Here is a 20939-nt window from a genome sequence, read left to right on the forward strand (position 1 = left end):
ATTTCAGCTCAGCATATTTTGGAAATGTGATCAGTGTTTCAGGAGTTGTCTTCCTAACCATCAGATTTGTAGTAAAACCTCCTACTTCTAAATATAGTACAATACAACCAAAGGCGGTTTCAGAACCAATGTACAATACAATGGAACTGTGTATTCTCTCTATTGGAAAATATTTATGAAAAATACAAATGTAACTAAGATGAATGCTAACTTTTGTAATATACGATTCCACCTTACCTTTGCTTACTCACTTCTCTCTCTAGTCTTGGGACTATCATGAATGCAAACAGTCCCTGAACTTCTGCTTCTCTCTCCACAGATGCTGCCAGACCTGCTGAGTAATTCCAGCACTTTTTCTTTTTATTTCAGGCCCTGGACTAAATTTGAAATCTCAATTGGTTGAGATAGATTTGAAGAAAATGTTCTCTGATTTGAGGTTCAAACACTGGTGCTCTAAATCTAAGGGGGCAGGGGGATGGGGGGAGGGAATAACTATGGTGGGCAAGAGTCCAAATCAAAGTCTGAATTACACTGAGTACTCAATCTTAGAGTTAAGATAGAGTGAGCAAAGACCATTAGACTAACTGAGCCCACCGCTTTCACAGTTAAATTGCAATCTATTCTACTATGAAAATTGCTCTCATATTTAACTTTTTTGAGGGAATGTTTTCAATTAAAACATTTTTTGCCAGTTCTTGTTCAGCCCGATAGGTGGAAGGACTTGTGATAACAGAAGCTTTTGCTCCTCTCTACACTATAATTGTGGCTCAAATCTGGTCAAGGGATTGCTGTCAATGAGGGTAAGGTCCATCACTTGAAGAAACACAACCCTACTCTCCCGTCAGCCTGAAAACAAATGCGTACAGGGAAGATGCCCAATTGGCAAAACAATTCAGGGGTGAAAAAGCTGTGAAAGAGTGCATTAAGATTGACAAGTCATTATCAAAAGGATCAGCCCCACAGCAGCAGTATTATAGATAAATCAGGAATTAAGATAAGACGGTGATCATTAAAACAAATCTTTGAAGAGCTGTTTGAACTCATCAGTTGAGCAGATAATCAGATTTACAACTTACTGAAAGGGTTGTGGAACATGCGAATTGCTGCTTTGAATGCTAAGCTGTCTGACCCATTTCAAACAACCCAGGTGCACACTGTCAGTGCCTGTAGCCTTTGCGGAGGCATTTTTACCTGCAGTCAAATTTCCTTGTCCCACTCCTTTTGTCTTGCACAGCTGTGTTAGATAAATCAATCTCTATTTTCCCATCCTGAGTCTTTGCAAAATGCCAGTGTAAACAATATCAGTGCGACGACAGTTTGATATTCACTCAGTTTCAACAAAGATTTAATTTGTGCTGTTTTATGCATTGTATTTTAAACACATCATTCTGTACACAGTGTAAACTTTTCCTTTATTATACAACATTTCCATAGTTCAGACACTAGGATGATGAAACTAATTTTAATTGTTATATAAATACATTTCAATCTTTTTGCTTCACTGTGGTAACTTGTAAATGAGGGCATCTATAAAATTACCAGGAAGTAAGATATACAGACAGACAAACTACTCGAGAATGCAGTGCTACAAATGCCAAAACAACGTGAGATGGTTATTGTAAAGCAAGAGGTTGTACCTTTTCATTTAACAATGCCACAGAAATGAACTTGAGAAACACTAATAAATAATTTAAAAATAACAAGTAATTTAAATAATAAAATATGTTCTACACACAATGCAAAGTCTCATGCCTGACAGAGGTGGGATGGGGGAGGGACGGGATCAAGAAATCAGAGCTGTCGCTAAATAATGTTGCAAAAGAAATGTCATAGATGCTACATATTATAGCACAGGTTTGTTTACAAGTTGGTGACAAATATAGCAGACACAACTATAAAAATTCTACACTCAGTCTAACATAAATACAGAATATATAAATTTACAATACATACAGCCATACTGAAATCATGGACGTGACCTTTCATAAAGGAGACAGAGGTTTGCTTGTCTTTTGTTCTACGCTACTGGCACACCAAAATGTAAGAAAATTCACTGTACATAACTTTATACAGAATTTATATTATTCCCATTTTCATGAATTTTTAAGATGCAAAACATATCTGGGCGGTAACACTCCAAGTATGGTTTCACTTCAAAGTTCAGCCATTGGAATGCACGCACCAGTTTTATCCAATACTCCACACAGTTCTATACACCAATTAATAAAGAGCAAAGAAAATGTTCTTCAATGAATTTATAGTGAGCATTTTCATTGACGGTTGCCTTGAATGGATTTATGCACCTCAAGTGACTTGGTTGATTTTTCTTTTTGACTAATACAGTATTTTAGGTCATTTTCAGCATCTTATACAACTGTACATAGCAGGCAATTTTAAATTCTCCAAAAACTTGTATGGCGCTGGTAATAATTGGAATGTAAGCATCCTCAAATGAGGAAGACCAACAGTTCACATGTTAGTAATTAACTTTTTTTAAACTATTCCTGACAACTGGTCTAGAACTAAATCTTCTAAACTGCTTCATATTGAACAGATTCAGGTTCAAGGATGCAATCCGAAGTAAAATATTACAGAGTCGGCAGCATATTCTTTAAACAAGCATGCTTTTAAAACCAGCTTACCATACTAAACGGAATCACAAAGGTGGCAACCAAAATTATTAGTATTTAAATTGCATGAACATAGCCGTCGCTGCAGAACCAACGGAACTCTCAACATATTGGCGTAATCAATCATCATTCTGTAAACTATTCCTTCTGCTTTTCTCAATAGAAAATTCATTTTGAATGACAATGGAATTACTATATAATTTGATGCATGCATACAGTAAAGAGGCTGGTTTCCTCCCCAGATACCGATAGAAAGCAATCATTGTATGGGAAGACTAATAAACTGCAGTTGCCTTGACCCACAACCTTCCAAGTCCCAATCGCATAATCAATGGCATGCTGTCTGAGTGAACACATCAAATGCTAAGGGTGCCTGACAGGAGTTTGTCAATTTACTTTTTGCTTTAAAGTATTGCTTCAGTTAAAGCATATTATCCTCACTTGAGCAATCGTACTGTCCCATGACAGTCCCAAAATGAGGTGAACAAAATCAGAAAGGTCAAAGGTTGCTTTCAGGCTTAATGTTTTACTGGAACTCTTCAGGTCAAAGCACAGAGCTTACCATTAGATGGGATGAATCATGATACAAATGATGGTAACAGTACTTGTATTTCTACTTTCATACCCTTTGAACTCTATCAGTGGAATATGTTTTTGCTTCTGGGGCCCATATCTTATTGTAATTAACTATTAGAAGACGGGTGGCTCCCAGTTGTGTTATAGGCCAAGTTTTGCTTATATATTTTGAATTAAAAAGATGAGGTTAGCTTTTAACAATTACCTTTGGTTTTAAATCACTTAGCATTTATCACAGAGATTGGTTAAATGCACACAGTAATATTAAACAATAACACTGCTGAGCTGGGTGTTGACTCATATCTCATATTTCCTCTAGCATCCCAAATATTTGGTGACTTATGATGGATAGGGAGGGGGAGGGATTTCTTGTCTCTGTTTGTGCACAATTTGTCAATTCCTTTTCTCAATACCGCTAAGTAAGTCCTCATTTTAACAACATATTCATCACTGCTGAGTGTTGAGCTATATTATCGATGTAAGAGTGATCAGGAAGTACTTTTTGCCACAATATTACTTCATTCATCTTACATTTTCTGAAGCAGAACTTTGGCATATTTGTTAGGAGAAGGGGATGCTTTGCTACCTGTACTGAACAACCTGACTTTGGTATTTTAATAACTTCAAGACTGTATCTTAACAGATAATATCAAGGCAGAGCATGGGGCTTCATATTTGAAGCTACTCAGTCTAAAGACACAACGTGTAGTAATTTAAACATTCTAAATGGGAAAATGAGTCTGACGTGTTAACTTGCATCAAGTAATACTTTTTAATCTCTCTAGCACATTTTGAAATGGCAAGGTGAAAACTAATTCTGGATTTCAATTTGACAAATTATCAACAGCCACCTTTGCAAACATATTTCCATTTATTGGCACTTGGCTAACAGCATTGACAACACTGTGGGGTCAAGCACTGTGCCCCACTGTAGACGATGCTTGAGTGAGGAAACCGTGCGACAGCTATAAGAGGCAAATACTGTGAAAAGAAGAGAAAGTCCAAATCTGAGCAGTACATTTTATAGCTTAATAAAGTGTTGGCTGTTCCCACTCAAGAGAGATGATTCATGCAAAACGCAAGGGAGCTCAGAACAAATCAGTCTATTTGCTATTTTATACATAATATCAGACTAAGGTGAAAATGACATATAACATTTTCTAACCTCTTTTACATTGAGTGTATGGAGAATTGGTGTGTAAAATAATTTTTGATCTTTAAAGATTCAGTAACGACCCAAAAAAGTATTAAACATAGAATAGCAGAAGAGCAAGAAAGAGGCTGAGATTCCCAAATTTATATGTATATAATTAAGAACAATAAGTTCTGCAGTATTTGTAGAAAAACATTGAAACAATGGAATGCAGCTGCAGTTTCTATGTCCCATGCTCCCATTGTTGTGTTGATTTGAATTCTATTGAATTTGTCTTTTTGTATGTCACTTTCATTATCTTCTTGCTGTCAGTTTCTCTGCCACATGGGAAATAGTGGATACGTTCATTATGAGGCAAGAATAAGGTAATATATGGCTGTACAGTTTTCTTTATTTAGTTTTTCTTCCTCCTCCCCCCTCCCCCATTTAAAGTCACCATAATACATTAGATTTCTTTTCAAGTCCTGTTGTTTTCACGAAGCAAAATATGAGTTCTGCATGGAATAGAGCCTGTCGATAGGGTTCCCCACTCTAGCTTGCATGGGGTTAACTTCTGATGAGGCAAGAAAACAGTCGCTCAAGCTGGTGAGGGAGGTGTCACTATCGATATCGTGGAAGAGGGAGTCGTTTCCTGAAATCACAAAATGAAACCACTTAATTGACAGCATTAAATCACTTAAAGGGCGTTATGATGACTTTTCATTTTTAATGAGGCTTCATGACTTCTTTGTGGTCCTTGGATGCTCATAAAATACAGAAATCCAAAAAGCAATTGATAAATAATAAATAATGTATGAAAATGAGAAAAAAGAAATACAGGGGTATTTCAACAGTGTCAGTATGGGCATTCGGAGCACAAAATGATACATTCTTTAAGAGACTGTTGTCATGTGTGGGAACAATATTAAAATACTATTTCCAGAAACCAGTATTTTTTTCTGTAGCCATGCATATTGACGCCATGCTTATTACTAATACTGTTTTGGAAATTAAATTGCTTGGAGGCATGTAGCCCAAATGTACACCACCTATTACAAATGGAAGATTTCCTCTGTGTAACATGTGAGTATGCTCATTATAAATGGGTTATGCTTTGGTTTTAAAATAGTCAAATTTAGCAATGCTGTCCTTCACTACTGCACTGGAATGGAGGAATAAGATGAGAAAATTAGAGCTAAAATACTGGCAGACAATGCAGAAAAGGCTATGAATGGGATTGTGCCACGATTTAAGAAAGGCCCAATGACTGAACAGACGTACATTTGAATTTGGGTTTCAGCTAAACCCCAGTTTTTGGGTCTGTGGCATTAACAGAATGGTACCAAAGGTGAGGGAATTCCATTATTTAGCGAGACTAGAGAAGTTGGGATTGTTCTCCCTAGAGCAAAGAAGGTAAAGGGCAGATTTAATAGAGGTACTCAAAATTATATGAGGTTTTGATAGGGTAAATAGGGAAAAACTGTTTCCATTGACAGGAGGGTCGGTAACCAGAGGTTACAGATTTAAGGCAATTGGCAAAAAATAAATCAAGTGGGAAGTAGCCCAGTGAGATGTTATGATCTGGGATGCAATGCCTGACAGGTTGGTGGAGGCATAATCAATGGTAACTTTCAAAAGGGAATTGGATATATGTTGAAAAAGGTTAAATTTGCAGGGCTATGGGGAAAATACAGGAGAGTGGGACTAACTGATAGCTGTTTCAGAAAGTGGGCACAGGCATGATGGACCAAATGGCCTCTATGATTCTATTTTGATTATATTCAAGTTAAAAGCAAATGGGCTCAATTTTCCACTCGCCTCAGTTCTATTGATTGTCTTTCCCACAAGATACTTTCCACATTCATCCAGGAACAGTTGTAATACAATGATATCTGCAGGGACTGGGAGAGAGAGAGAGGCTATACATTAAAGTAACATTGAATTCCGAGCATACCACTTCGATGTGCTATCAAAGATAACCACAGGAGTGCTGAGTACAACTAAAACCTAAAAACCAAAAACCATTCAACAATGCAGCTCTCCAAAAAAAAATCTTAAAACCAGAAAGAAAGGTTTGAAAGAATGCATTCTTGGTTGAAATGTGAAAAGCTGATATCTGAGAAAGCTCAGTGCCAATATATAGGATTTATATAGAGTATCACTGATCTATCCCACTGGATGCATAATACTGTCTGAGCCTAGATTTTTATTGCTGGAATACTCCTACAAGAGTGTGAAGGAAGAAAAGAATTTCACTATGAGTAACAGGTTTATCGAAAAATTCAGCTCTTCAACTGAAATAAGCAATTAGGAATTGACACTTATAGTATTGGAGAAATCTAATGGGTGCACACCAGATCATGTTTAAATTGCACTCAGCGTTGTGTCTGGGATATCAGTAGATGCTATTCATACTTGAATTACAAAACATAATAAAGTGTCAGGATGTCGCAATGTATCCAACATGTATAGTCCCTTTATGTATCTCCTATTCGTTCTGATTTGGGAATGGAGGAAAGATAATATGTTTTATTTGTTAATGGGATGTGGGCATTGCTGGTAAGGCAGCATTTATTGCCCAATCCATGTGGGTTAGGTACACCCAAAATACTGTTAAGTAGGGGGTTTCAGGATTTTGACCCAGCGACAATGAAGGAACAGCAATATAGTTCCAAGTCAGGATGGTGTGACTTTGAGGGGAACTTGCAGGTGGTGGTGCTCCCATGTGCTTTTTGCCCTTGTCTTTCCAGACAGTAGAGGTTGTGGGTTTGGAAGGGGCTGTCGAAAGAGCCATGGCAAGTTGCTGCAGTGCATTTTGTAAATGGTTCACACTGCTGTCGCTGTGCACCAGTGGTGGAGGGAGTGAATTTTTAAGGTGGTCGATGGGGTGACGATCAAATAGGCTGGATGGCATTGAGCTTATGAGTGTGGTTGGAGCTGCACTCATCCAGGCAAGTGGATAGTATTCCATCACACTCCTAACTTGTGCCTTGTAGATGGTGGACAGACTTTGGGGAGTCAGGAGCTGAGATGGGAGGTCAGAATGCCTAGCCTCTGACCTGCTTTTGTAGCCACAGTATTTATCTGGCTGGTCCAGTTAAATTCCAGGTCAAAGGATATTGATAGTAAGGGACTCAACGATGTTAATGCCATTGAATGTCAAGGGGAAGCAGTTAGGCACTCTCTTGTTGGAGAGTCATTGTCTGGCACATGTGTGGCATGAATGTTACTTGCCATGTATCAGCTCAAGCCTGAATGGTCTCCAGGTCTTGCTGCATGTTGGCACAAACTGTTTCATTATCTGGGAATTGCCAATGTACTGAATACTGTGCAATCATCAGAGAACATCTCCCTTCTGATCTTTTGATGGAGGGAAAGATCATTGATGAAGCAGCTGAAGTTGGTTGGCTCTAGAACACGGCATGAGGAGCTCCTGCAGCAATGTCCCGAGGCTGAGATGATTGGCCTCCAACACCACAACCTTTTTTTTTTCAAAATATACTTTATTCATAAAAATCTGTAAAAAAATACATTACAAAACAGTTCAAAGCAGCACCAAGTTGACATTCCAGAAAGTGCAAAAGAAATCAGTTTTCTTCAATACAGCAGTGAGTGGCCTCACAACCCTTCCATTCCATTTTACATGCCATGTACATTTTACAGCAAACCCATATTTGGTATATACAGCCCGAGGGGTTTCCCATGGCTCCAGCGCATCAGTTCATCTTCCTTTGTGGTAGGTATGACTCCAACCAGTGGCAAGTTTTCTCCCCAATTCCCATTGACTTCAATTTTACTAGTACTCCTTAATGCCACACTCAGTCAAATGCTTTCTCGCTGTCAAGACAGTCAGTCTCACCTCACCATTTTGTGATAAACTAAGCTATCTTGATGCGTTTCCAAAAATATTGGATTTGAAAGAGCCTTAACACACAGGCAGAATGTCTGTACTTTCAGAAATTACCTTATATAGAATTTACAGCACAGAAACAGGTCATTTTGGCCCTGTGGGAGTGTTCATGCTCCATTGTTCATTGCTTGCTGCAATTATACAGGGCCTTGGTGAGGCCACACCAGGAATATTGTGTGCAATTTTGGTCTCCTTATTTGAGGAAGGATGTTCTTGATATAGAGGGAGTGCAGCAAAGGTTCACCAGAATGATTCCTGAGATGGTGGGACTGACGTATGAGGAGAGATTGGGTCGGTTAGGATTATATTCACTGGAATTCAGAAGAGTGAGGGGGGGGATCTCATAGAAACCTATAAAATTCTAACAGGACTTGACAGGGTAGATGCAGGAAGGATGTTCCTAATGGTGGGGCAGTCCAGAACCAGGGGTCATAGTCGAAGGATACGGGGTAAACCTCACCCAGAGAGTGGTGAAGCTGTGGAACTCGCTATGACAGAAAGCAGTTGAGGCCAAAACATTGTATATTTTCAAGAAGGAGTTAGACATAGCCCTTGGGTTGAAAGGGATCAAAGGATATGGGGGGAAAGCGGGAACAGGTTACTGAATTGGATGATCAGCCACGATCATAATGAATGGCGGAGCAGGCTTGAAGGGCCAAATGGCCTACTCCTGCTTCTATTTTCTATGTTTCTATACAAGCCTCCTCCCACTCTTTATTAGTGATTATCTTATATGTATGGCTCCTAGTTTTGGGCTCCTCCACAAGTAGAAACATCCTTTCTATGTCTACCCTCTCAAACCCCTTCATAATTTTAAAGACCTCTAGCAGGTCACCTCTCAGTCTTATTTCTAGAGAAAAGAGCTCCAGCCTGTTCAATCATTCCTGATCTAGTCGAAATGCAATGTTTTGAATTGGGTGTAGGAAATTAAACTACCAGCATGAAGGTCAACAAAGTAACTAAATACTAGCAGCCACTTACCATATGGATTCATGTGGTCCCCTGGCATTTGGGGTGGTGTGAGTCCTTGTTGAAATGGATCAGAGTTGTAACCATTCTGGTCCATGGACACAAGTTGCTGCTGTGGCGGTGCAACTGGTGCGTATGAATTTATCATCCCATCCATTCTGTTTGACATCACTTCTGCCAATGAAAAGATCAATCAGAAATTCGCCTTGTTTTTGTGGCTACAAAAAAGTTACAATAGAACAAATTTGTTTATTTATCAGAAAGTAACTTTCTGTCTGAATAAAGCGTTTTAATCTTTCATGGATACAGGACATGAATTACGATAAATCGAGGCAGAGAATACAGTGATGAGGAGCCATAGCAGATGCCTCGGCTGGTCTAATAATTCACAAGCAACTCTGATAATGCGTTATCCTCATGAATGGGGTATCAGTTGTATCCTATGGCTGTTCATTATGTGTTCTGTTTATACCACAGGCTAGATAAGTAATCTAAATTAAAATGATAAAAGCTAGATGCAGATTTTAATTTTAAAAGGAAATTAAACTGCTAAAGTGACTGTACAATGGTTGGGGTGACATCACCAAGAAAGATTTTCTTCATTCTCAGCTCTGGCATTGTGTTGATGGATGTCGACAATTGTGATGTAACACTTAATATTTATTGCGACTATATTTTAATCCTGTTATACTTGCACACATTGTTTTCAATAGTAATGCAATTTAAAACCACATTACTTTGAATTCCTTGTTACAGAACATTCAGCAGTCACATAATACATAAGAGTTTTCTGTTGAACATTTTTTATTCCATTCAGAAATTATCTTATATAGAATTTACAGCACAGAAACAGCTCATTTGGCCCTGTGGGAGAATTTAAGCTCCATACAAGCCTCCTCCCACTCTATTTACTGCATCCAACTCAATTAGCATGTCCTTCTATTCCTTTATCTATCATGGACTTATCTAGCTTCCCCTTAAATGTAGCAATGCTATCCGTTTCAACAATATTGGTTTTATTACTGATTATCTTATATTTATGGCCCCGAGTTTTGGACTCCTCCACAAGTGGAAACTCCTCTACGTGACAACCGCCACCCCAACCCCACTATCCCCACAACCAGATGGTTACCTTGTCCAAGTCGCTGACCGTTCTGTTGTTCTTGCTGCTGCTGTTGTCTTCGTGCCAACTTTTTCATCTTAAAAATTGCAAAGAATTTGAAATCAGGTGAAGGAACAAGACTTTGAAAACATCCAAATTGAATTAAACCTCTAAAATTCAACTCTTAAAAGTGGACGAAACAGATTCTTCTCAAGAGCACTCGATATTTTATCAGGTAGGGGTATGACTTAGTCTTGCATGTTGGAGAAGTATAAAAAATAGAAAAGGCAGTTGCAATATAAAAATTGCACTATTAATGAAATAATATTACATATTGCTGCAGCTATAACTGCTACAAATGGAAGGGCACCATTAGAACTGTGATTAATTTGACCAAATCAGCCGTAAAACAGGAACATTTCTCTCCAATTAAGTAAACAAGACATTATACCAGTATTCCTCACATAACTGTGATTTACATACAGCAATGAAAGGCTAATTTGAGAAATATGAATGATAATGTATTTTACTCCAATAGGGCAGTTCGTATGTATCTATCTCGAATCTAACACCTGTGTTTGTCAGACCTAGGGTTTGGACATACAGTGTGCTATTTGTACTTTATCCTGACTATGTTGTTTTTGTTTTTATGGGGGATGTTGCTGGATCTTCGGGAGTGCATGTGATTTGGCGCTGGTAGCCCTTTATGCTGGTTTTTCATTTATATTTATGGTAATATTTTGCTCCACAGAGGAGATGGATGTCTGCTGGGAATACATTTGCACAGCATCAAGCACTCCCAAAATCAGGAATAACACATGTCATGTGTATCTCTGCTTGATCCTAAAAAATATGCATTGACATCCTCTTACTGCAGCAGTCATTACTTTCCCGTCACACCAGCCACTCTTTCAATCTCAGAATGAAATCTGAGCTGAGCATCTGCAGCTGGCAATTTGGAATAGGGTAAAGAATGATGCAACTCAATTCACTCACAGCTATAATGCTGGCAGATACAAACTTGCATTCTGCTAGCTTCAGCTGGTTTCAAATCCAGACATTTGTCTTGGGTGGCAGCGCGGAACGGGCCTTAGCGAATGGGCAGCCCATTATACATAATGCCTAAATATGGAAACAAATATCAAGGGAAGGTAAAAGCCAACTGCTGATTTGCTATTGCTCATTTTAGTGTTATATTCAAAGATAAAATGCATCCCTCGATATAATTTTGTTTATCGCATTCCCCTGCCTCCATTTTCCATTTATATTTCCTCTCAGGTGTTTGTGGTATGGTGGCATTTATGGCCCATCCCTAGTTGCCCAGAAGCCAATGATGGGTCTCTTACTCATTTTGTAGAAGTTGATTTACAACTGAGTTGGCCACCAGGGGTGCATTAGGAGTCAATGTAAAGCCAAACCAGATGGAAGTAGCAAGTTCATTGAAGGATATTAGTTACCAGGCTGTACCTCCATGACAATCTGCCAGCTTTCATGTTCACCTTTGGATTCTAGCCCACAAATTAATTGACTTCAGTTTCACAACATGTCATGGTGGGGATTTGAACGCCCAATCACTGGGCTGGACTTTCCCTCCTGGGAGGCTGAGGAGCGGAAAACAGAGGTCAGGACCTTTTTCCAGGTCCCGAACCCACCCCCAGAGAGGAAACAGTCAGTCACCTATGATTTTCACCGGAGCAGCCAATTAAGGGCCAGAGGGCAGGACCGTCGTCTAATTGACAGTGGGGAGACTCTGAAAGATGGAGGGCCAATCAGAGGCCTTCCAGGTTGATAGGAGCAGCAGGCTGCCATGGAAGGTAAGCAAGAGAGGGAGCTTCAAAATGGAGGCACACTCTTGCCAACTTTTTAAATCTTGACTCAAAAAAAAAAGATTCAGCAGCCAGATCACCACTGTGGGGTGGATGGGAAGCCCCTCTACAAGGCAGCCTGTGGCTACTACTACACCCAGAGAGGGCCTCTAGGCACCTAAACTGGCCCCCACTGCTTGCCAAAAGCTGGAGGCCAAATGGAAAATTCCAGTCCGCTTCCTTTAATTGCCCTCAATTAGACTCAATGAGCCTAATCAGCAACCCACCATGTGTGGACGGGTAGCCCTGCAGGCCCCCAATCCCACCTGTGCAAAAATGGCCCGGTGACAGGATGGAGCCAGGGAACTGGCATGCCAGTCGGCAGGGCTAATTTACAGCCCTGCCTGCATCCAATCCCGGTCCCCAGTGGGGGCTGAAAGTTCAGCCCTCTGAATTGCTCGTCCAGTACCGTGACCACCTGACCCCTACTACATGAGAAATAATAATCCAAAAACTATGGTAAGCAAAAGGTTTTCAAAACTTGAGTAATTTGTGACAAAAAAAGTTACCTTGGCTCTTTGGTTTTGGAACCAAACTTGAACTACTCTGACACTAAGCCCCGTTTCTGCTGCGAGGGTTTCTCTGACCTGTTGAGAAAAATCATTTGCATGCCGACTTTACTAAGCAAACAAAGAGTCAAGTGCTTTTAGGTAAAGCAGTCTTCCTGAACTGTATTAGATTTTCTGAATGCAAAATTATACCATTTAACATAGATAATAGATAGCACGATAATCAAGGGATATGGGTTAGGGTGGTAAAGTGGAATTGAGGTAGAATATCAGACATATGGCCAACTCCTGCTCCTATTTCATGTGTTCTTATGATATTTTTCATCGCACAGGAGGACATTCAGCCCATCGTGTCTGTGTCAGCTGTCTACAAAAGCAACTCACCGAGTCCCACTCCCCCGCCTTTTCCCTGTAGCCCTGCAAATGTTTTCTCTTCTTTTCTCTTTAAAAGCTCTGAGAAATAAAAGGGCCAAATTCAACCCTTCCTGCCTTGGCAGAAATTGGGCAGACGGGCAGATAAAATGGCCGCAGCTACTTACCCTCCCCCACCAATCTCACTGCCTTTCTGCAGTTTGCGATTTTAACCAAGCAGGAAGGACACTCACCAAAAGGCCGTGGGGTATGTCTTTAAATATGCAAATTGGGCTCCAATCTCACTGGGGCCAGATGTGTAATTTTAACTCAAGGCCTATGCAGGGAAGCTACTGTGACTTCCCCACCAGGCCAAACTGGTGGCAAGAGGGATGAGGGCCAGAAGAGGCCCAGAAATGCAAGGTATTTCTTTTTTTTATTATTGCTTCCTGTCAGTGAGAAGGAGCAGGATTGCCCTAGAAGGGAATCTTGGGCCTACTCTGTCCTGGGTTTCCCCTCCCTCTACTCTCTCCCCCAACCAAGGTGCCACGCCCTCCCCCCCCAATCTCAGTCTCAACCACGCCAGATATCTGGGGATCATCACTTCTGATCTCAGGTAGTCGGTTCCGGCCTCTCGAAATTGCGCTCCCACACTTCGGACAGCTAGCGCTTTGCACTGGCTTGGGGTGGGAGACATGACAGAGCCTATCCTGTTGAGATCCAGGAGTACAAATCTCCATGCCCTCACGCTCCAAAGGGGTGGATGGTTTGGCAGCCTCCTCAGCCTCCACCCACACAACTCCCACCTCAAGATAAAGTTGGCCCTGAACAGTAATAAGAGGTTTAAAGACATTAGCTTACTTTCCACTGAATATTGTTTTGTTCTTGTATGCAGATCTAACAGGTTAGAACATGTAAATAACATAACTAGATGTACCTAACAATAATTGAAAACCTTTACCTTTCTGCAAGGTTTGGAAGAAACTTCAAATGACGCTTTAAATGCTCTCCTTTGCTGTGTTGTAAGGATTGTCCTGGGGCGCTTTGGCCTTCTCTGATCCTTGCCGTCTTCGCAAGCCTTTCCTTGAATTCCCTGAATTTTATTTGGTTTAATGTCAATATCTTCATCATCACTTTTCACTGTAAATGAATCAAATGCAATATAATTCATTGTCAGTTTGAAATAGAATTACCGATGTGTACAATGGTGTAAAAAAGCAAGTCTTTTGGGGGGAAAAAAACTTTGGGGCAATTTTATCAAGCTGAGAGACTGAATTAATACAAAGTACCCTGTTTCCAAACACTCACTGTGAACATCAAGCACCCAAAGGTCAAGTGTAGTACCATTAAGTGTAAAGTAAAGCCCTTCCACTTTTTTACCCAAATAATATGCGTTAACCCCCAACCTGAGAAGAGCACATTTCCTGCACTAGTGTGGCACTTTCCATGTCCTGCACCTCTGGGCCAAATTTTTGGGGCCCCTAGGGATGGGTACGGAGGTGAGGAGGAGGGGAAGCCCATAGAATTTCGTCGGGGGGGCGGGGCGGGGGGGAGGTTGCCGAGTGACCATCGCCTTCCTGATGCCTTCCAATTTAGCGGGGAAGGCCGCCCCAGGCCAATTGAGGCCCTTATGTGGCCAATTAATGGACACTTAAGGGCTTCTTCCTGCCTCCATCTCAATTAATACAAACCTCGATGCTTCCTCTAAGGGTCAGGTGGGGGGGGGGGGGTTCCCTCCTTTTGGGGCAATCCAGGGCCCCTAGAGGGCCTCCTAGTGGCGATTGCCACCTCCCCCAAGAAGACACCCCCACATTCTTTCTGGAGCCTGCCTAAAAGGCCCTGGGGACACCAATACCACTCATCTTTCCCGGGGTCTTCTCTCTCCTTGATGTTGCAGGGCCTCCTGTAGTACCAGCACTCGCCACTGCTCCCAGTAGTGCTGCCGGTACTGCCAAGCTGCCAACCTTCCGATTGGCTGGCAGCTCTGGAGACAAGAGGTCATCCCTTAAAGGGTTAGCATCCCCGGCAGCAGGCAGTTAATTGGATGGCCGCTGTAGAATTGCAACAGGGGTCTGACAGAGGGCCGAGGTGGGGTCTCCCCCACCTTCTGGCCCTCTGTCAGGATTCCCGTCGCCAGAACAAAATTCGGCCCCATGTCTCTGAGTGCGATTGATAATTTATTGTCAAATCAGGGGTAATTATTTTCAGTGTAGGCCCATGCCCAAAGGGACTTGGTTGAGACTATGCAAACATACGTCATTATAAATCTTTATAGCAGTAGCCCATAAATAACATTAAAATTTCAGGCAGTCACAAAAATTGAACAACACTTTTTTGTCCCAGTTAAATCCAAGATAAATGTTTAAGCAAATGTGCACATGAATAGTTCCTTCGCTGCCATTATACCATTTCACAGTACTGGTGCGCCCTGAAATTCTCTTCACAAAATACCTTACAATTGATATTAGTTCAACTTACATAATATATATTTTATATATATATATGAGAAAGAGAGAGAGGAGAAAATGCTCAAAGTGCTGCCATATTGGAGAAACCAATTGTGATTTGATAATGTGTATCATTTCATAGACCTGTTTTAATGGTGTATTTGTGGGATTACATGAGGTTTTTGACATTTCTAGGCTGATGTTGACCAGCACCAAGGGCAGGATTTTTATCCCCCACCGGAGCCAGGAACAGAGGTGGGCAGGCGTTAAATGTAGTGCTGCCAGCCAGCGTGCTGGTTCCCCAGCTCCATCCTGACCTCAGGTAATTTTGCTGCAAGCACTGGGTCACCAATTGAAGTAGTTAAAGGCCTATTGAAGGAAACCCACTGGGATTTTCCAGTCAGCCTCCAGGTCACCGCAGGTGGTGGGGGCAGTTTAGCTGCCTGGAGGTGGCCGCCCTGTGGCAGATAGAAAGATGGGTGGGGTGGGGGGGGGGGGGGCGGGGGTCAGTGCTGCAGGCAGGCTTCGAGGTCCTCCTTGCCTGCCTGGGTTCACCAGCAGCCACATGCTGCTCTGTGGAGGGGTTCCCCCCACATAGTGGTGGCCCAGCTGCAAAGGCCTTTTTTTCCTTCAAATTTCAAAAAGGCTGGAGAGGATGCCTCCATTTTCGAAAAACCCCTCTCTCACTTACCTGCCAAGTCATCCTGCTGCTGCTTTCAAGCTATAAGGCCTCCTATTGGCCCTCCAGCTTCAAGAGCTCGCCTGCCGTCCTTAATTAGGCGGCGAGCCTGCCCTCTGGCCACTAATTGGTTAATTCCAAGAAAATCATAGGTGAGTAACCGTTTCCAACACAGTGCAGGCTTCTGACCCTCATTTGAGCCTGACAGCAGGGTTCAGAAGCCAGGGGGAAAATCCTGCCCAAATCTCAGTTTGAACCGTTACCTCGGCGACACTGTGAGCTAATTTGGGAAGCAAAGAGATATACTGCAAGTAAATGACTATCCCAGTGATACACCTGCCATTGTCCATATATTTTGCTTGTTGTTGTATTTATGTTGTACTATTGCTTCCACTGGGAGATCTCATTCATAGCTCGATGCTGTTCTTAAGCGGCTGTGGAGGCAAACTCTTAACTTTGATGGTTTCATAGTCAATGAGTTCCAACCTCCACAACTTGCGACCTTATTTTTTTTTATAGAGTCCTTGCATTTACTTTTCCCTAATATAGTTGCATGGATCCCCACTATCTGTACTATTTACGCTAGATTTCTATCTTAATGGATCACAGAGATGACTATTGGTGAAAATTTTTCGTAACAGAATGAAAGTGCAATTAAAATGGAGTAGTTACTTTAAAAATATGAAAAATTGGGTTATTCATTAATAATGCGACTTATTCTGAAGGGAATGTACTTAAAAGTGTGCAGTCTGAAAGCTATAGAATTTTGAAGTCACAGTTTAAAAGGTTGTTGATTTAAAAGTTATTGTCTGTAATGCTATACAACATAAAGTGAATCAATAGGTTTTTTTTTTGCAAAGTTCTGAAAAAGTGAACCAGCTGGAAATTGATTTATTTTAGTGCCGTTCACCACTGACTTTGTCTCCTTCTGGCCTTGCAGCATCATCTTCCTTTATTTCAATTCAACATATTTATGTTAATGATCAAACGCTGGCTGACTCACTTTAATAGCTGTGTCATTATTAACTTCCTGAAATGCCATTTAAATTTAATGGTGTTCCAAACCTGATAACTCCTAGTCTTTGGAGAGTTACTGCAGGTCTAGCAGCCATTGACTGCCAACACAGCTTATATTTTTAAAATTAGATTCAAAACGAAACCTTCCAAGTGAGAAAGGCAGCAAAACAGTGCGGCAGTGCTCTCTTTTCATCCAGCCCCACACATACACACATTCTCGCTCTCTGCCGATGAGTCTTTTTTTGATCATCTGTTTCTGATCATTCAAAAATGGTGAGCATTTTGTACTCTTCCAGCTGAATGTTATAAAGGTTAGTTAACTATTGGTGTTCCTTGGTGCCATACTTGCATCTGGGCTGTTAATCAAACATGGAATTTGCCCTAGTCCACTTTGAGTTAGGAAGGAATGTTCCAGAAAACAAAAACAGGCACACGGAGATGCTTTGACAAATTCTTTGACAGTTGTCTGCAACAAAATAAGGAACAGCTGGAGCTAATACCACAAATTGAGTAATGGGTGTGGATGTTTAGTGAGTGCATTGAATTGAGTGACACGTTGTTTCTTAGAAAAGCAAAACAAACCCTACTATTTACATATGGAGCAATTTTATCTCTAACTGATTCAAAATGTTATACATCTCACTGAACTCCAGTATTAACAATGAATAAAACTGTAACAGAAATGAAACAAATTCTGACAATAATGCTGGAAGCTAGATTAGTACATAAATATATTCATAATCAATGGTGTTAGCAACAACAGGAAGAACTGTAGGATAGTAAATCTGTGAGAACTTCTGAATGTCAACCAGTACTTAAATAAGAAAAAGAAACAAAACAGAAAATGCCAAAAACACACAGATTGGAAGGTGATTGTGAAGAGAAAGGATAGGTTAACTTGGACCTAAACGATCAGCAGAAATTCTATATTTCATTCGCTACTGAAGGTATCATTTGGTATCATTTCTAATCCATGCGCTGATCTCAGGAAGATGTCAGCTGGTATGACCACTGAGGTCAGGCAAAGGAGATCTTGGCAATGGGAAACAAAGCCAGAGTTAGACTGGACAGTACATCATTGGTAAGGCCTCAGTTCGACTACTGGGCTGGATGCCAAAGAGCTGCCACAATCTCAACCACGGCGGCTCATTTAAATAGCCGGGCCAGCAGGCACCCCCCCCCCCAAACCCCCCCCACCCACCCCCGGATCACGTGGAGGGGGTGGCTGTCCATTCCCGGCAATGGCGTCAGCTGCCTGTGCGCAGGCGCTGACACCTTTTTTAAGGGCTGTTAGCCCTACCGGCTTATTTAAATATGTAGATAGATTGAATTAAAATAAATACATTTCTTTTACCCATCTCCCATCCCCCAATAACAATAAAATTAATTATTTGTCCTTCCACACCCCCCCCAAAACACTTACTTTTACCATCTGACCTACCCCCCCCCACCCCCGCCAAACTGCACAAACGTTAAACTACAATGCTTCCCACCATCCCCTACACCCATGACATTAATTTGACCCCATTTCCACCCCCCCCCCCCCACCCCTACACTGAAAAACATACCTCCTTCCCCCTCCCCACCAGTGTTTCCCCTTGTTTCCCTGGACGGGGATCCGAAGGCATGGGAGTGCCAGGCCTGAAGATCGTGGCGGGCCATCAAGAGGAGGCGAAAGTATATTTAAATTAATTAATTTAATTGATTTAAATATTCAAATTGTGGTCCCGTCGCCCAGCGGTGGGGAGGCTGCCATGGAGCCTCACCGCCACCGGGAGGTTCGGGCCGGGCCCTGCCAGCATCAAGGTCCGTGGCGGGCCTCATCCAGAACCATCTTCTGGCCCTTCTGGCCCCCATGCTCCCCCCACCCCGCCCCGGATCCCAATGTTGAGGGCTCCTTAAAATCCAGCTCACTGTGTCCAAATCTGGACACCACACGTTAGGAAGGATGCCAAGGCTTTGGAGAGAATGCAGAGGAGATCTACTGGAATTGTGCCGAGGATGAGGCAGTTATATGGAAAGACCAGAGGAGCTGGGATTGTTCTCCTCACAGCAAAGAATGTTAAGGGGAAATGTAATGGAGGTGTTCAAAACTGTGAATGATTTTGATCGAGTGAGTAAGGAGAATCTGTTTCCACAGGCAGGAGGGTTGGTACCCAGAGGACATAGATTTAAGGTGATTGGCAAAAGATCCAGAGGGGAGGATTTTTTTAATGCAGTGAGTTTTTATGATCGGGAATGTACTGCCTGAAAGGGATGTGGAAGCAGATTCATTAGCAACTTTCAAGAGGGAATTCAATATATACTTGAAATGCCAAAAATAAAAATGCAGGGCAATGGGGAAAGAGCAGAGGGGTGGGACTAATTGGATCGCTCTTTCAATGAGCTAGCACAGGCACAATGTGACAAATGGCTTGCTCTAAGATTTTATAAATCTAAACGTATTAAATTCCTAAAACACAAGAAAAATATCATCCATGAGATAATGATGTCTTAAAAATGTCTGAAATGGTTCTTCAAAAAGCCCAATTCCATCTAGTTGGTAATTTTGGTGTGAACACTATTAATATATCCGTAGCAGTTCAGGATATTGTCATGACAACTGATGGCTTCCATGTGACTTCATGTGCTGGTCCTGTGATGTATTTTCCAATTAAAAACTGGCTGGCCCTTTAGGTTCGCATTAGTTATTTACAGGAGGAGAACAAATTTATGCTGTGATATAGTAAACTTTGTGAACACTGCAAGCATTTATGAGGAATGAGTAAAGTGAGACATACGGATTAAAATCATTTATACAACAATGGTAAATTTTTCCCTGTTGTAAATGGTTGAAATGTGGGGTCTTTACCTGAGTCGGAATCATCAGGGCTAACGGAACTCAGCAGTTCCTTTTCTTTCTCATAGTCACTTTTGCAAAGCAGCTGTCCTTCTTTCAAAACATACTCGTCACCTTTCCTCAGTTGTCTTTCGCAAACACAGCAACAGAAACAGCTCAGATGGTAAACGCATTCTAAAGCTCGCATCACAAATTCTGTAGGTGCTATCTTCTCCATGCAGCCATTGCATTTCGTGGCAAACAATCTGGAAAAGACAAGACAGTCTAAAGCAACGGCAGTTTGCTTATGTATTGGATGTTGTAAAGCAACATCAATTTAGATTAATATTTGTGGCTTAGTTGCATAGATGTTCAGGGAACAGTTGTTAACATATTGAATTGTTTGATATAGATTTTGATTTGTAATAGTATGAGAGATTTGTATGACCCATCACATTCTACATCAGCTTGAGTCAGATGGTAGTGAGTTAAAGGGCCATTCCAGAACATGAGCATATTATCCAAACCAATACTTCAGCGCAGCACTGATGAAGAGGTGCAGCCAACGGGTGATTTCTTTCCATGTGATAGTGAACTGGTGTAAAAGATCCTATGGCATCATTTTAAAGAGCTGAAAAGTTGTCCTGGTCAACATTCCTCCCTCAACCAACACCACAAAAAGCAGATGGAATGGTTATTCTGCTCAGCTGCTGTTTGTAGGAGGGTGTTGAATGTAAATTGCCTGCTGTACTTGTTGACATCACACAACAGTAATTAGAGATCAAAAGTAATTCACAGGATGTTAAGCACTTTGAAACATCCTAAGGATGTGATATGGTGCTGCATAAATGGTAATTTCCTTTTCTTGCTATCACAAAGAACCAATGCACCTAACTTAGATATACCCAAGTAAATGAAACACTTAAAACATTTA

The 20939-nt window shown here is 41.3% G+C and overlaps 1 protein-coding gene across 4 annotated transcripts in view; it reads right to left on the reverse strand.

Annotated features, from left to right (window-relative positions):
* Nucleotides 1–1358: 1358 nt before the first annotated feature.
* The window catches only part of LOC137347693 (LIM/homeobox protein LMX-1.2), a 223417-nt gene continuing 203836 nt past the window's right edge, over nt 1359–20939 (reverse strand). For all 4 annotated transcript variants that reach the window (XM_068012450.1, XM_068012448.1, XM_068012447.1 and 1 more), the window contains 6 exons: nt 20039–20271; nt 14006–14184; nt 12694–12771; nt 10350–10416; nt 9230–9391; nt 1359–4990 (listed from right to left, as the gene is read on the reverse strand). In XM_068012450.1, the coding sequence (XP_067868551.1) occupies nt 4833–4990; nt 9230–9391; nt 10350–10416; nt 12694–12771; nt 14006–14184; nt 20039–20271 (877 nt within the window). In that variant the 3' untranslated portion in view covers nt 1359–4832. The remainder of the gene's footprint in view (nt 4991–9229; nt 9392–10349; nt 10417–12693; nt 12772–14005; nt 14185–20038; nt 20272–20939) is intronic.

Source organism: Heterodontus francisci, chromosome 32, assembly GCF_036365525.1.
Source record: "Heterodontus francisci isolate sHetFra1 chromosome 32, sHetFra1.hap1, whole genome shotgun sequence".
In the NCBI taxonomy this organism is placed as follows: Eukaryota; Metazoa; Chordata; class Chondrichthyes; order Heterodontiformes; family Heterodontidae; genus Heterodontus; species Heterodontus francisci.